Raw genomic sequence first — 15,166 nt, 5'->3', positions numbered from 1 at the left:
GAAGTTACTGATTGCCTAATTTTATTCAGCAGAACTAAATTCTGGTAACTTTTGGATGACCTCTGCTAGACAAAGACAGGACAGATCTATTGTACATCATATTACCCTCTTCTTTGATGGCTTTTCTTTTCCTCGCCTGCTTATCAGTTTTTTCCCTTTTAACCCCGCTTCAGCTCATCGCTCTGTATATTCCTTTCGATTCTTTTTCTTATTTTATTTAAAGCGAGGTACCAAGCCACGGTGGCGATGCTGGCTAGTAGATCAGAGGGCAGGGCAGCATCCCCCGGGGCTGGGGGAAGCCGGCTCAGACAAAAGGCTATGGGCAGGGCAGCGGCCGCCGCCCCGGGGTACCCCTACACCTCCGGTACCTGGTTTGCGGGTGCGGCCCGCCGGACAGGGGGGTCATTCAGTTAGAGGGATGTTATTGAGTGGAATCGCTGGAAATGCGGGGAAATGCGGCGGTGGGCGCCCGGCTCCCCATTGGCCGGGCCGGTCACATGCCCGCCTAACTTTATTCAGTTGACAGCAAGTAGGAGGGCTCTATGGCAGGGGAAAAAAAGACAACACGAGAAAAATTAGTATTTTCTACCTTCAGAAATTAATGGCCATGAGTTCGTATATGGTGAACTCTAAGTATGTGGATCCCAAATTTCCTCCTTGCGAGGAATATTTGCAGAATAGCTACTTAGGCGAGCAGGGGGCCGAGTACTACAGTGCCTCGCAGGGCGCTGATTTCCAGCACCAGGGACTCTACCCACGGTCAAACTACAGCGAGCAGCCCTTTAGCTGTAGCAATGCCCAGGGCTCTGCCGGGCAGCCGCGGGGTCACGGACAGGAGCAATCCGGCCCGGCGAGCCACTTCCCCGGCCCAGCAGAGCATTGTCCACCGCCTCCAATGTCCAACTCGCGAGCCTGCAGCCAGCAGCCGGCCCTCAAACCCCCAAACGGCTCCGCAGTTAAGCAGCCAGCAGTAGTTTATCCCTGGATGAAGAAAGTCCATGTTAACTCGGGTAAGGATCCTCTTCTTACTTTGCTCTTCTACCCTGCTTCCGATCGTCCTCAGCGGCGCTCTCCCGAGTCCCTGCCAGGCTCGTGGGCGAGCTTTTTAAACCGAGGTGGCCAATTACACTCGCCATAAATTTTTATTGCTGAGGAAATAGGCCGTTGGCCATGCGGGGCTTTGCCGTGCAGGATAAAACTCCATTTTAGGAGCCTTCTAGAGGCTCCCAGCCTACCTAGCTGCGTGTGCCCGTAGTGCCTGCCTCAAACGAGGGGGAAAGCAGCCCGGCCATTGTAAGCAACTGGGACGAATCCAGCTCGGCCACATGCTCTCAGCTCATAAGGTTTTCTTTTGTAAAGTCGGACCGGCAAGTCAAGATTAGCTTTGTAAAAGTTCTCCGTATTTTTTTCCCAGTGAATCCCAATTACAACGGAGGGGAACCTAAACGCTCCCGCACAGCTTACACCAGACAGCAAGTCCTAGAACTGGAAAAAGAATTTCATTTTAACAGGTACCTGACCAGGCGCCGCCGTATCGAGATAGCCCACACTTTGTGTCTCTCTGAGCGCCAGATCAAGATCTGGTTTCAGAACAGAAGAATGAAGTGGAAAAAAGATCACAAACTGCCCAACACGAAGGGCAGATCTTCTTCTTCTGGTTCAAACCCCCATTTACAAACTGGTTCCAAGGACCATCAGACTGACTTGACAACTTTGTAGAAGAGGTGAAATTTTCCATTTCATCCTTCGCTTCTGACCAGTACTGTACATAACTGACACTGCCCAAGCAGAACCTGCATGTAGCAGCTAAGGACACGAGAAACTGTCATCTTTCTTTAAGGTATTGTTGTACAAAGGAGACAAAATGACGCTACTTTGGACTTTATTTTATTTGCCTCTGCTAGCACAACCTAAAAAAAGGAAAACAAACAAAAAAAAAAAAAAAGGGGAAAGAAAGAGAGGGAAAAATAAACAAACCATCATGCAGGCAGTGGGAATTGGGAAAATATTAAATGAGACCTTCTGTCCTTAAAAAATAATAAATCATTGAAAATGAAACTGTCCTGTGTTTCAGTTTTGAATTCTGAAGTGAAGATTGGATGCTTTATTCTGGGATTTATACTTTTAATTGTCTTTTTATCCCATGCAATTCGGGAGAATGCATTTTGGGCAAGTTGAGGACAGGAAATTCATAGCGTAGTCTTTTATTCAAACATAAAGACTAGTAATTGTGAACTTTTTTTTTTTTTTTTTTTTGTGCTGCTTTACCTTTCTCGGTGTAATGAAAATTCTTGCTCATTTCCATAACGTCTCAGAAAGTGTGCATAGAAATGAAGTGAAAACGGGTTATTTTATGTTCTGGTAATGTTAGTGTATTTATTTATTTGTTGCATAGAAGAATGAAGACAAAAAGAAAAATAGTCAAACCAAAAAAGAGGAAGGGGAGCTGAAATACAGTATTTTTCCTTCTCAATCTCATGAACACATATGTAATGTTTACTTGTCTTGAACGTACACAACTTTCTTGTTGCCCCCCACCCTTGTTTTTAAATTTCCATCTTTGTGAATAGAAAAAGTGTCCCTGCTCCTTACTGTGTGCCATCCAGAGCTAACAGGCTTGAAATCTGTTTCCAAAACTGCTCTGTTCAGCGCTGTGCTTTAAACCATCGATACCTCATTTAAAAAATGTAAGAAAAAAAGGAAAAAGAAAGAGATGAGACCACAAAAAACAACCCCACAAAAAACAACAGCAACCCAGACTGAAAAATTAATGTAATTTCTGATATAAACTGAGCCATTCAAAGCTGAAAGCTGAACACATTCTTTCAATCAGATTTTAAATTTCTTTTCTACTAGAGAGAGATAGTCTGTGTGGGTTGATGATTTGTTTTTCTTTGGGTTTATGCTGGGTTTTTATGGCTTTGGTTTGTTTAGTTTTTAGGCTTGGGTGGGTTTTTTAGGATTGGGTATGGGTTTTTTTGTTTTGGTGGAGTTTTTCTGGTTTTGGTGGGGTTATTTGTTTTGGTTTGGTTTTTGGGTTTTTTTGGTTTTCTGTTTGGTTTGGTTTTTTTTTTTTTTTTTTTTTTTTTTTTTGGAACAGCGATTGTTTTTAAGCAAACCATGACACATGACTGCAATGGCTGGAAATCTCAGCAAGTTGCTTTCAGGAAAGATGAAAGGCTTGGATGGGAGCAGAGCTGGTCTAATACCCACGAATTTGTCCCTGACTGCTGGTTGCCAAAGTTTTAGTGCGCTGTAACTACCAAACCAAACCAGCTCCCTGAGCCACTTACACCTCTGCTCAGGCGGTTTTAAAGCTCAGCCCTTATCTCCTGTACCCTCAGGGCAGCCTAGGAAAGCGACCACATAGCCAAAATTGTAACGAGGTGATGATCCCTTTTTTAAAGAGAAAAGTGGCGAAGAAGGAAACTCAACAAACACTGAAGGGAGGTGGAAAGAGCTGGGGGTGAGTTAACGTGCCCTTCTCCAGGCTGGATGCTTCCCACTGAGAACTCACGGCTCTCTGGGCTCGCTCGGGAAAACACTGGCCAAAATGGGCTTGAATTAATTCGAAAATAAAAGGCGAGCTTTTCAACAAGAGTGTATTCGGCAACGTTAACTGTGGCCAGCAGTTAATTTCTGCCCTTTTCTCATCCCTTGAAGTCCGCAAAGTGTCTTTAAGACTTGGTCTTTTGTTTTAGAGCCTGGAGAAAACTCTTTGTTCTTCCTTAGGGTTAGCCCAGTTCTCAGACTTGCACATGGCAATACTTGAATATCTCCACGTCGTGATATTAAAGATGGATATTCCCGCATTATTCGCATCATTGTTTCTATGACAAAAAGCACCGAGTTCATACATAGTAAAGACGTCTTTTTTCTGACGCCTTCACGTTGAGAAGCTGAAAAGGTATTTTACTGAAGTTCGGCTAAATTGCAGGAACAGGTTCACCCAGAGGACAAATTTTCTATTCGATTAGTTGTATTTCAGCCGGGAAGAGTGACCTCTAAACCCTTAACCTTTTGGACCCAAACTACCCTTCCCTTTCTCTAGCATGGAGAGCAGCTAGCAGCAGCGCTTGAGGAGGGAATTCCTGAGACAAGTTTTCAAGTTTTGTTACACCAGGGTCCTTCAGTAGTGGCCTTTCCTCTCCAGAGCTGCTCAAAGCCATCCTTTTGCTCTTCATACATATCTATTAAAATAAAGAAGAAGGGTGTGGGGAAGTAAAATCCCTCTAGCTGCCCTTCTTGAAAATCCTCCTCCCGGACCCCCGCTGTTTTCCTAAAGTCCTATAAGTTGGCTGCGAGCAGGACAAAAGTGTTATTCGAGAGAGAGCTACCAACTTTGGCATCTGTGGTACAGTCCTGGAAAATACTGGCCTTGGATAAGCAAATCCTTGCTTTGTGCTTCTAATCAACCGAGATGGCTCCCGAAGTTAAAGGACCAACTTCTGCTCCCAGATTTCCTTCCCCCGCCCACTGAAGTCAAACAGGCATGTAGCTGCGAGCAGAATTTGTCTCATTGTCTTTTGAAATGTTAATAACTCCAGGACGAGTGTTGGCTTCAGCAGGCACAGCTCTTACAACCCTGTTTGCACGTCCCCTTTGAGCGAGGCTGGAGCACTGTAGGTTCACATAGGTGTGATTGCACCGTAAGATCGGAGGATATGTGAACTGGAGGCAGAGAGTACCAAACAGAAATAGTTTCCAGCTGCCATTGCTCTGAATGGTCAGGACTGTGTGTAATAATGACCAGTAGCACTCACTGGTCGTTATCTCCCATGCAAAAGGAACCTGAGTTTTTTTTTTTTGGTGTTTTTTTTTTTTTTTTTTTTTTTTTTTTTTTTTTTTTTTTTTTTTTATGGTTGTAACCCTCCTCCAGAGTTATTTTTTGTATGAAGGAAAGCTGATTATTTTTGTTTATCACGGGTAAACGTTGTGCATTGGAGCCTTTGTTAAACGGTCACATTGTCCAGCACTACTCTCATCTCTGTTAAAGTGTGATGCTTTTTATAGACTTTGCTGATGTTTTGCTGCCATTGATTAAAGCGTTATTTATACTAACTGTCGCCTGTAGTTTTGATGTAAGCCCTCCACATCTGAAATAATAAAAGGTGTCGTGAAATAGATTCTGTTTTGTACCTTGAACAAGCAGTCCTTACAAGGTGGGTCTTTCTTCTGTGAAAATGCTGGTCCCTCCCATCATTACAGTGTTAAAAGATGAGTGACTCTGCATAGCATCCTTCCAAATGTCCCTTTGAACAGGTTTGCTGTTTGCCTCAGCCATAATGGTGTGACTCTAGGCCAAGCTGGAGTCTATATTTACTTTTGGGCTGCAGTTAAAAGTGCCTGTCATCCATTTGCTGCTGCTTTGCATTTAACAAGCCCTCCTAGAATGACTCCTGGATTTCTGCATATGTGGTAGGAGGCAAAGAGCCACACCTGAAATCACCTCGATGCCCACACAGATGTGTGTCTTTTAGGTGAGTCCTGGAAAGAATCAATTAAATAAAGAAATGGTAATTCGAAATTGCAATGCAGAGAGTAGTTTTTCCTGAGCAGTAACTCTCACTTTGACAGCGGATATAAAAGAAAGATCACAAGAAAACACAACCTGGAGACTTTAAACTTTGCTATGCACCTATGACAAGCATATTTTTTTTTTCTTCCCAGTGTAAGTATCTCAGACGATAACACAGCCAGAAGTTGATTGCACTATTTTTGTCATAAGTACTTGTCAGTGAGGGCTTGTCCTCTCCTGGAGCGTCGTCAAGGCATGAATCCAAAAATACAGTCTCTGTCTCAGCCCGGGCAGGGAGCAGGGTGCCCAGCAGAAACCATGTGCCCTTACTGCCCAAGTGCGCCAAGGGGAGGCTGGGGTTGCCTTTCTAAGCACACACTCGCTAAGTTTAAATATTGAGGCATATCTTGTGATTATACTTTCTCTCTCTGCTGTTTTATGGCTCCTCCTGTTACTCCCGATACATCAATACAGTTCTGTATATTATATCACCACTAGTCGTTAAGGTAAGAATGAAGAGGAAAGGCAGAGTCAATAGCAAACCCCACTCACTGTACAGTACAGTAAATAGGGACCTCTCGGTGCAGAGCCACACCGCTTCCAACGGCCATGTTTGTTAGCCCTTTCCCCTGATTCTTTTTTCCTTTTTTTTTTTTTTTTTTTTTTTTCTCCTTCCCCCTAAGCCTAGAGACCAAAATAATCTTGCTAGGAACAGTCATAACAGGCAGAATTTCAAAGTGCAAGGAAGATGATAAGAATAGATTTCTACAAGTCCTGACCACGTGATTTGCGAAATAATTAATTCAGCACGTCCCTTAAGAAACACGGAGTCGTCATTAATCTGCCAAGCAAAGGACTCTATCAGACTTGAAAACTGAAGAGATCCCAAGAATATAATATACAAAGGGTGCCGTCCCTCTCCCTGCACACCTAGCTCTTGGGTAGCTGCTGAAAAAGAGACGCCCGGTACGTAAATATTTTTTACTTTTATTCCTCCTTATTTAAGCCTTAATGAACTCAGCTGTCAAACACTTGACAAATAGGGCACGCTGCTTCCTGATTTCCAGCGCGGCAGCGGCCGGGAACCGGACCGGGCGCAAGCGATGACCTTTGCTTCCCAGGGAGCGGGGGAAAGAGGACGAGCGCGGAGCGCCGCGGAGCGCCGCGGAGCAGGGAGGCTGATGGCCAGACCGCCTCCCGGAGCGGCGGCTCCGGCCGCGGCTGCCTGCGCGGGGAGGCGCGGAGCGGAGCGGAGGAAACAATGCGGCTGTCAAGGCAGCCGCTGCCCGGTCCCAGCGGCGGGGAAAGGCCCTCAGCTTCTTCGCAAGCGGGGTCGTAAATTTTGCCGTGCGTCTTTGACAGCGGGGCCGGAGCCAGGGCCGGGCGCGCCTTTCCCCCGCCGCCCGCACAAAGGCCGGCTCCGGCCCCGCTGCCCTGGCCGCCCTGCCCGCTCTTACCCCGGCCGCCCGGGCTGCAGGGGAGTCCGGCCGCATCCAGCCCCCGGAGCGGGCATGCCGGCTTGCGAGTCCCCGATCAATAGCCCGGAGTGGGGAAAAACAGCATTTTTGGTTTTATACAAAGCCACTCTCTATAAACTCCATAGAATACGGACGAGTCTGAGATTTCTCTGTGAAATCCCAGTCAGCTGGAAATACCTCCTGCAAACAGGATATTCTTTATTATCCCTTGCTGGAGTAATTTCTAAAAACCCTAGATTGTAGCTTTTTATTGCTTCCGTTTCGGTGGCAGGACAGAGACAAAGTTTCCTATGTTATGAATTATACATTCAAACAATAACACATTAATTCAATTATTCAAAAATGACAAATGTTTATGTGCTGTGGTAGTGACTAAGGAACAGATTCGCTACTTCACGAGAACTCCTACATTTTTATCAATGAAGTTTTATATTATCCTATTGGGCCGGGAAAGAAACCAAACTCCACCAAGACACGCAGTAAAATGGACCTGAACATAAATCGCAACCCTTCCATAAGAGCGTTTATTCTCGCATATAGCCCGGGCTATTTTATCAGTTTGACAATTGCCGGAGTTGTTGTTATAAATCATCATAAGTAATTCCTGAAAGGGTGCGAGGCTGCTGGGGGGCGGGCGGAGACTGTAAATCTTTCTGTTTTATTGCTCTATGAACATATGCTCCGATTGAAGAAGTCTTAGATCCTTTACTGGAGACAAATTCGCGCAAAGCTGGAGTCCCACCAGCCAAAGGATTAACATTTCCTTAATACTTTTTTAGTCCCCTTCACGATATCTTAATTCTGGTGTTGGTGGCGAAGGTGCTCCTTTCTTTGAGCCGTCCTCCATTTTCACGTTAAATTTGTCTGTTTTTTTTTTTTTTTTTTCCTTTTTCTTTCTATTTTTCTTTTTCTTTTAGCACTAGACTCTGAAAAGACACCAAAGGGCTGTGAGGCTTTCTCCGGGGGGTTCTGAACTGCCCTCCAAAAAGGCATTTTCTTCTGATTCCTCTTCGTGTTCTTTACTTGTGTCCAGCTTTTCCCCTCTCACTTTTGTGTAGGAAGCTAAAGACCTCTCCGTCATCCAAAATGTCTAAACAGCGGCCAGAATTATGTTCGGCTTTGTGTGCATGTACACAAGTATGCAGAACACGCTGTGCGTGTAGGGGTTGCTGTATGTACACACAGACACGCGAGCGCAGGGGGCTCGGCAAAACTATCCAGACACCAAAATATATGGCTGACTGAAAAGGATATAAAGAACCATTACCTCTTACTTGAGGCGAGATTTAAGTGCAACATTTCGAAGAAATATAGGATTATAAATCCGAAGCCATACACAATAATTTACATTGAACTTATGTTTCCATCACTGGACTCCAATCTTTTTATAACTGGTTTGCAAAGTCAGGAAAAGCAATGTAATTTAGATAAATGTTACAATGCACTTACGGTTAGTATTGTAAGGTAATACGTTACTGTCACATCCCCATGCTTTGGATGGTAATGAAATCATAGCAGATGTTAGATTAGGTGTGGTGTATTTATAGCTACAGATATGTTGCAAAAAAATCAAACAGAGAAGCTAATACATATATATTTTTTCTTTTGCCCAACTGGTATTGTTGGGGAGCTTTGTGGGCACACATGACAGATATACACAGGGTTTACTCCATGTCTCTTCATACACACATAGCAGGGAGGCCGGCCCAGGGCAGACACACACACGCACAAATGTCGTGAGGGTTTTTTTCCCCCAGCGCTTGTTTAGCCTCCAGAAAGGGGTAGTCCCCGCTGCCCCGCATCTTCCCGGTCCGGAGAAGGCGAAAGCAAAAAGTCGCGCACGCCAGTGGGCCCCAGCGCCTGTTCGCCAGAGCAGAGTTGCTGCGGAGTTGCCCCCCGCACAGGCTGCCGGCCGCAGCTGGCTCCAAATACCTCCTCTGTCTCCGCTGGGAATTTCTGCGCGCTGGGATCATCCCGCGGAATTCACCTTTTTCCCCTGCTCCGCCAGCCCCGCGGGGCGCGTAAGTGCGGGGGCCGCGGTGCGGAGCGGCGCGGCGCGGTGCGGGCTGGGCAGCGCGGGCGGGCGCGCAGGGGCGCGGGGCCCGCCCGCCCCACGGGGCCCGGCGCGGCAGCCCCGCTGCGCGGGGGCGCGGGGAGCGCGCCAGCCTCGGCCCCGGCGCGCTGCTCTGCGATCACGTGGGCCAATATGCCTGTATTTTAAGGCAGTGCCTATATTTCTGATTATAAAGGGATTTCTCCTGCTCGCCCCCAAAATTCATCAATGGCCGCACGATTTAAAACCAAAACAAAACAAGAGCCGGCCAATTGCTGTCGTTGGTTCCAGGAGGCTGATGGCTAAAGGGTTGTGTGTTGATTTTTTTTTTTTTTTAAGCCCAACAAATTCCGATTTCCACTTGCTCTCTTTTATTGGTAGTTGAGCCTGAGCCTGTTTTCGTTCTATCGGGAATTCTGGTGTATGGAAATATTTGTAAAACCGCAAGATCAGGTTTAGGAGAGTATTGTCTGCAGACAAAGGGTGAAGGATATATTCTAAGAACTGCAAGCGCAGATCCTGAAAAGTGAGGAACCCAGGTTTATGATAAATTGATACACAGGTAAGCAACTGCATGACAAAATGGGACGTTTAACCGCAGGGGCTGTATTATCTCCTTTACTCAGAGACGGTCTGGAATTTGTTTGCAATCTCTGCCCATAGCGGCTGCAAATGTATGGAGTGGTCTCCACCTACTTGAACGTTTTAAGCTGTATCTTCTTTTTATTACATTCTTTAAATAAAAAGTGAACTCATTTCCAAAAGCTAGGGGAATACATTTAACCCTATCCTTTCCCCAGTTTTCGGTGGGTTCAGGAAGGGAATTACAAATAAGCAAACAAACGAGGGAGAGAACTTTGCTAGATGCTCCCATTGCCAAAGTGAGATTGAGCATCACGTTAATGCGTTGCCGTGGTTAGCCGGGCAGGGGGTAGCCGTGTTGATTTGTAAAGGGCGATTTAAAATAGGCTCATCGGTAATGTAGCCCCTACATAGGATCTCTCAAATGTTCGTGCCAAGTGTCTTCCTGAACCTTTTTCCTTGGCAAAGCATTCGTGTTCCTTAGTGGCTGTTTTTTCCTTCTGCAGTTGTTTTAGTACTGCTGTTACCAGTATGCTCATGACTTCGAGTAACACATGCGATTTGAAGCACGGCTTGATATTTATCTACCGAGAAGTTTCTTTCCCTGCATTTGTGTGGTTTGATCAATAAGGCGGTGGGAAGATGCCTGGGGGGGACCGGTGCCTCTCTGGGCGGACTGGGGGTCTGGAAACGACCACACAACCTCCCTGCAAACACTTACAGCTCAGCTCCCGCTTGGGCTGTTGCAACTAGCCCGACTCTCCCAGGAACGTCTTTTTCTACTGACTGGTGGCTTGCCTGGAGCCCGGGTGATCTCTCGGTTATGTCTGTTGTAAAGCCCCTGCGTAAAACCCAGCGCTGTGCTGTCGAGCAAGAGTGTGTGTAAGGTTGGAACGGACCCTGCCCTCCCCGAGTCAGCCGGGCGAGTCCTCGGCGGGGGTCGGAGTGCCCCGAAGGAAATAGGGTGGGAGGCCAGAGGAGAAGGAGAACTTTAGGGTGTTTATTTATTTATTTATTTATTATTTTCTGTTGCGTGTTGCTCTGCTCGATCAGAAGTTAAAAGCACTGAACATTTTTCTTAGCTGTATGCCTCCAAGCTGCTGGCCTGCCAAGTTAGTCAGCTGAATCCAATTACTGCAAGCAGCATTTCATTTAGCTCGATGGAAGCACTCACTTATAACTTCACCTAAAATTTCAATAATACCTATATTGGTCCCACGCTTGAATAATTCTAAAGATTTCCCTGGGTTCAGCTCTGGCAACATCTCCGAGTGCTGGGAGACGAGCACAACCCCAGCGTGCCCAGACTCCTCTCTCCACAGTACAAACTTCGGGGGTTATTCCTGTGGCCGTGGAAGTCTTGGTACTTGGCCAAGCTCTGGCTAAATAAAGCATGTCTAGAGCTAGAAGGCTATCGTTTGTGAGGATGAGAAGCTGCTTCGGAAAGGGATGAGAAGTTGATAATTAATTAGGCACAAAATGAAAACTTACCGCGTTAATCAACAGCGGCTAACAATGACTCGGTTTACAATATTATGATCTCTCTGCTCAGGGGCTAAGGGGCAACCCACTTTAGGTTGCCTTCGTACACCGTGTAAAGTGCTATTTCTAATGAATTCTCTTTAAAAAAAATAAAGCACTTAAAGTTGACATACGCCCACGTGAATACATTATATAAGACGTTACCGGGACAGGCCTGGGCCAGGAACCTGAGCGAGCATCATGTGTAATGATGAAGCTCCACTTCCCTAACTCCAGTTTGCCAGCATAAATTAAGGTGATTTGGAAGGGGAATGTGTCATCCTACTGAGTTTGGTTAGGGAGAGAGAAGACTTGGTGGAAAGTTGTAAGATCTGTTGTGTTGTGAGCTATCGGAGGCGCTTCCGTTGGTTGTTCATTAAGTGGTGAGTTATTACTATACGAGGCAAAGGTCATTTCAAAGGCTTATAGTGGCTAGATATCGTCTTTATAATGACCTGGGCTTCTTTGTGGGGGATTTTCTGGCACTTCTAAGTTCTTAAAGTCCTGAATTGACACATTGCACAGACAAAGGCAAAATACTCATTTCGAGACGCAAATGTTTGCAGCGCATTTTCGATGCTGGGACTTCTTCGCTTATCTTTGTCTTATTCGGTATCTGGGGGGAGAAATGGAGAGAGACCCGCGCTAGCTTCGTTTCCGCGGAGCTGCTCGCGAGCCGTGGGTGCGGGCAGCGGGAGAGGTGCTTGTGACCCTCGAAGGTGCCCGCAGCTGCTCCGCAAAGGCGCTCCCTTACCCCCGTGCGCTGCCTCCCCGCGCCCCGGCCGGGGCTGGACTGCGCGCTCGGGAAGGCAGGCATGGGTTCGCGGCCGGTGCGCGGGGCCCGTGGGAGCGGCTGCCGCAGGCCGCCCGGCCCGGCTCCGACTCTCAACCGGAGTATTTTGCACGTTTGTTTGCTCCCCGCCTCTATCAAAGCGCTATTAATAAATGAAGAGAAACATCTATCCTTTGTCTGGTAAAAGATCTGACGCGGACGGAAAGACACGGTGAGGGGCTGCGGACGAGATGTGCATTTATTAACAAAGTCCTAAGAAAGAAAGTCCAAAACAAAGCAGTTTCCGCTGAGAGTTATCACTTCTGTTGCAGGTCCGTGCCCACGGATTATCCAAAGGAACCTGAAGATCCTACTCACACAGTTAAAGTCAAAAATCAAGAAAAAACGTAAGTTTGGTGAGTTCTCTAAATTTCCTTTTCCATCCATCTCTCGCTTTCCCTGTCGCGACAGGCCCGTCGCAGGGAGCACAACCCGGCCCCGGCCCTGGCCCCGGCCCATGCCCGCCGAGCGGGGAGAGATGCTCGGTCGAACCCGCCGGCGGCGGCACCCCGGGCGCGCCGCCGCCCCACAGGTCAGATAAAGAACGGCCCGCAGAAAGCCCCGCTGAAAGCCGCCCCTGTTCCGCGGAAGTCAAGCCCGGCTGGGGAGCAGCCAAGGCCTGGACCCAGCCGCGGGGAGCGGGTGGCTCCCTGAGGGGCTCCATAGCTGGTTTAAGAGGCCCCACGGCAGCCACTGCTCCGTGTCTCGCAGGGACCCTTCGTGCTCCCCAGTGCTCTCAAAGACGAGACATCCCCCGGCTCAGGCACAGCCCCAACGGTGGGTGCCCAGCTGCCCTGCTTGCAGCCGGGTCCGGCGGCGGCTCCAGCGCTTTCCTTATATACAGGGCTGCCCCGGGCCGGCGGCCGGGAAACGTGCCGAGCGGGGGATTCTTTTGCCGGGCTCCCTCCTACGCGCCGGCTGCTTTGCACTTCTGAAAGTGCCGGGGCTTGGGAAGTGTTTTCCTTTTCATTCCTGGCCGGAGCGTTTACTGCCACGGCGCTAGCAGTCATAAATTTTGCTACAACCGCAATGACAGGTGCATTGATATGCACCCTGAGAGCTCCGGCTGCTTTAATAACCGCTTCGCTGGCCGCTCTCACCGCCTCTTATTTATTCGGTATCATATTAGATATTGATCCGAAGCAGAATTAAGTGTAGTGGAAGTTTTAGTGGAGAACTGCTTAATATGAAAGTGTCGGGAGGAAAGCGACTGGCAGTGCCGGGCCGATGTCAACCTGGGCCAGCCGGGTTCCGCGCACACGCGCGGGTGGACGCTTGGGCTCCCAGCAGCTCTCCAGGCAGAGCCGTGAGAGGGCCGGCATCCCGCAAAAGCGCTGGAACCAGTGGCAGGACAAAAAGTCCCATTATTAAGTGCAACGCCTAACAGTTCAGATGAGGTTAACCTTTCTGGAGAGGAAGAAGGGAAATCTGAAGCACAGACATGGATACTTTGCGGTTTCCTACCCTCGGTGCCTCCAAGCCCACCTCCCACGGCTCGGCCTCACCATTTGGATGTTACTTTTTTTTTTTTTTTTTTTTTTTTTTTTTTTTTTCTCTCTGTAGGCTTTTTCTGGCCAAACCACCAAGTGTTGAGCCCCTGCTTTGGTGTTACCTATAAAAACATCACCCCGGGCCTTTCACTCGTGGAAAATCAAACCCTGGATAGGTCTCCCTCTCCCTCTTTCTCTCCCTCTCTCTCTTTTTAAGATCTAAAGATGAGCCACCAAACAGTTGAGCATTGTCCATGTGATTTATGGCCCATAGCCTCCTTTTTAGGTTCAAGCAGAGTTCACAAGCAGTTGGTATTTCAGAAAAGAAATAAGGCTTTTAACAGCTTAACAGCAATATTCTTTCTTAAGATTCTGTGTATTCTTTTGGGAACTATATTTCACAAGGCATATAAAAGCCTACGCTTAAGGCAGTGTTGTGCTAACAAAAGTCCTCAGTCCAGACCGGTCCCGAAAATGTAGATGACAGAAGTGGGAAAAGAGAGACAGAATTATTTGGACAAAAATACTTCCTAGACTCGTCCAGATTATCACATCGTATTAAAACTCATTTTTATCGCCACCGTCCATTTCTGCAGACTTTTTAAACTAAAATTTTCCAGGAGACAAAACCGTTCCCATTCTGTCAGCTCCACAGATGATCTCAAGCTTTTGTTTAGGAAAGAAAAGGACCCCGGCGGTCTGTGACAAGGGATAAATCGCCGAGAGCGGCCGTGGATCGCAGCTCGCTGAGGTTATTTTGACTTAGAGAGATGTGTTTCCCGGTGAATTTTAGAGAACAGATCAACGGTACTCGGTGGGACCAACGGTACTTGCGAGATAAGAGTACTCCCCTAGTATTGCATAAGTATAGGCAGGAGAACTATAATTGTCGGATACCTTTCAAATATTTCTAGCTACTTTTCTCTGCTGTCTTAGTAGGCTTAAATCCTGCAGAAATACAAGAAAGTCTTAAGACATGTTGATTTACAGACTTACATTTTCAGGTGAAGTATGTGCTAATTTACAAAATTACCAGAAGTGTCAGAGAAAACCCCTATCCCACAAGAAAAATAAGAGCAGGGAATATTAAAAAGCCGCATGAAAATTGCAGAACATTTTCCATCTTGTACTAAGAGCAGAGATGTTTTGGGAGCAGCAAGGAGAAAGGTAACAGCACCCTGCCTCAAAACATCTGCCCTAAGGGGACTGTGCGCTTTCGGTGGGAGCAGCCTTATGTGGGAGCCGGGGGGCGGGGAGGGGAGAGCCGTAAGTTTGCAGGCTGAAAAAAAAAAAAGAACCCTCTAAAAATTATCTCAAATGTCTCAGGTTCTTTCTATTGGGTACAAATAAAAGGGATGAGAAACGTTGGGCGAGGGAATTTAATTCATCACAGAATTAAAATAGGGGAGCTGACCTGCGACTTCCTTTATAGTGCAAAGTTAAAGGGAGTGAATGGCGCCGGTTATACTTTAACTCTGGAGGAATCCGGGGAAAGAAGAAGGGCGGGTTTACAAAGCGGACGGGATTTTTCTGCTTCTGCCCGGCCGCAGCCCGGGCTCCATCCATCATGTCAACCGTGCACGGCTGTGCGCACGCGTGCCGGGCGGGGGGCGCGGATGCTCTCGGCCGAGATGGGCCACTGGGTCTTTGGGGACTCCACCCAGCACAGCTGCTCACTGAGAGCCCTTGCCT

The 15,166-nt window shown here is 47.4% G+C and overlaps 1 protein-coding gene across 1 annotated transcript; it reads left to right on the top strand.

Annotated features, from left to right (window-relative positions):
- The first annotated feature begins 592 nt into the window (after positions 1-592).
- Positions 593-1,931, top strand: HOXD4 (homeobox D4). Its single transcript, XM_053947820.1, has 2 exons — positions 593-1,010; positions 1,415-1,931. Exons 1-2 carry the CDS (start codon positions 602-604, stop codon positions 1,717-1,719), a joined length of 714 nt encoding a protein of 237 aa, XP_053803795.1. The 5' UTR covers positions 593-601; the 3' UTR covers positions 1,720-1,931.
- Positions 1,932-15,166: the final 13,235 nt, after the last annotated feature.

This window comes from Vidua chalybeata, chromosome 7 (genome assembly GCF_026979565.1).
Source record: "Vidua chalybeata isolate OUT-0048 chromosome 7, bVidCha1 merged haplotype, whole genome shotgun sequence".
NCBI lineage: Eukaryota > Metazoa > Chordata > Aves > Passeriformes > Viduidae > Vidua > Vidua chalybeata.
Note: the sequence above shows the minus strand (reverse complement) of the source record. Positions and strands in the feature narration are given on the sequence as shown.

Bases quoted from the DNA above. Each gene is read 5' to 3' on its own strand.
- HOXD4 (XM_053947820.1), top strand. From the start codon at position 602: ATGGCCATGAGTTCGTATATGGTGAACTCTAAGTATGTGGATCCCAAA. The intron at 1,011-1,414 runs GTAAGGATCCTC...TTTTTTTCCCAG, and splicing joins GAAAGTCCATGTTAACTCGG to TGAATCCCAATTACAACGGA.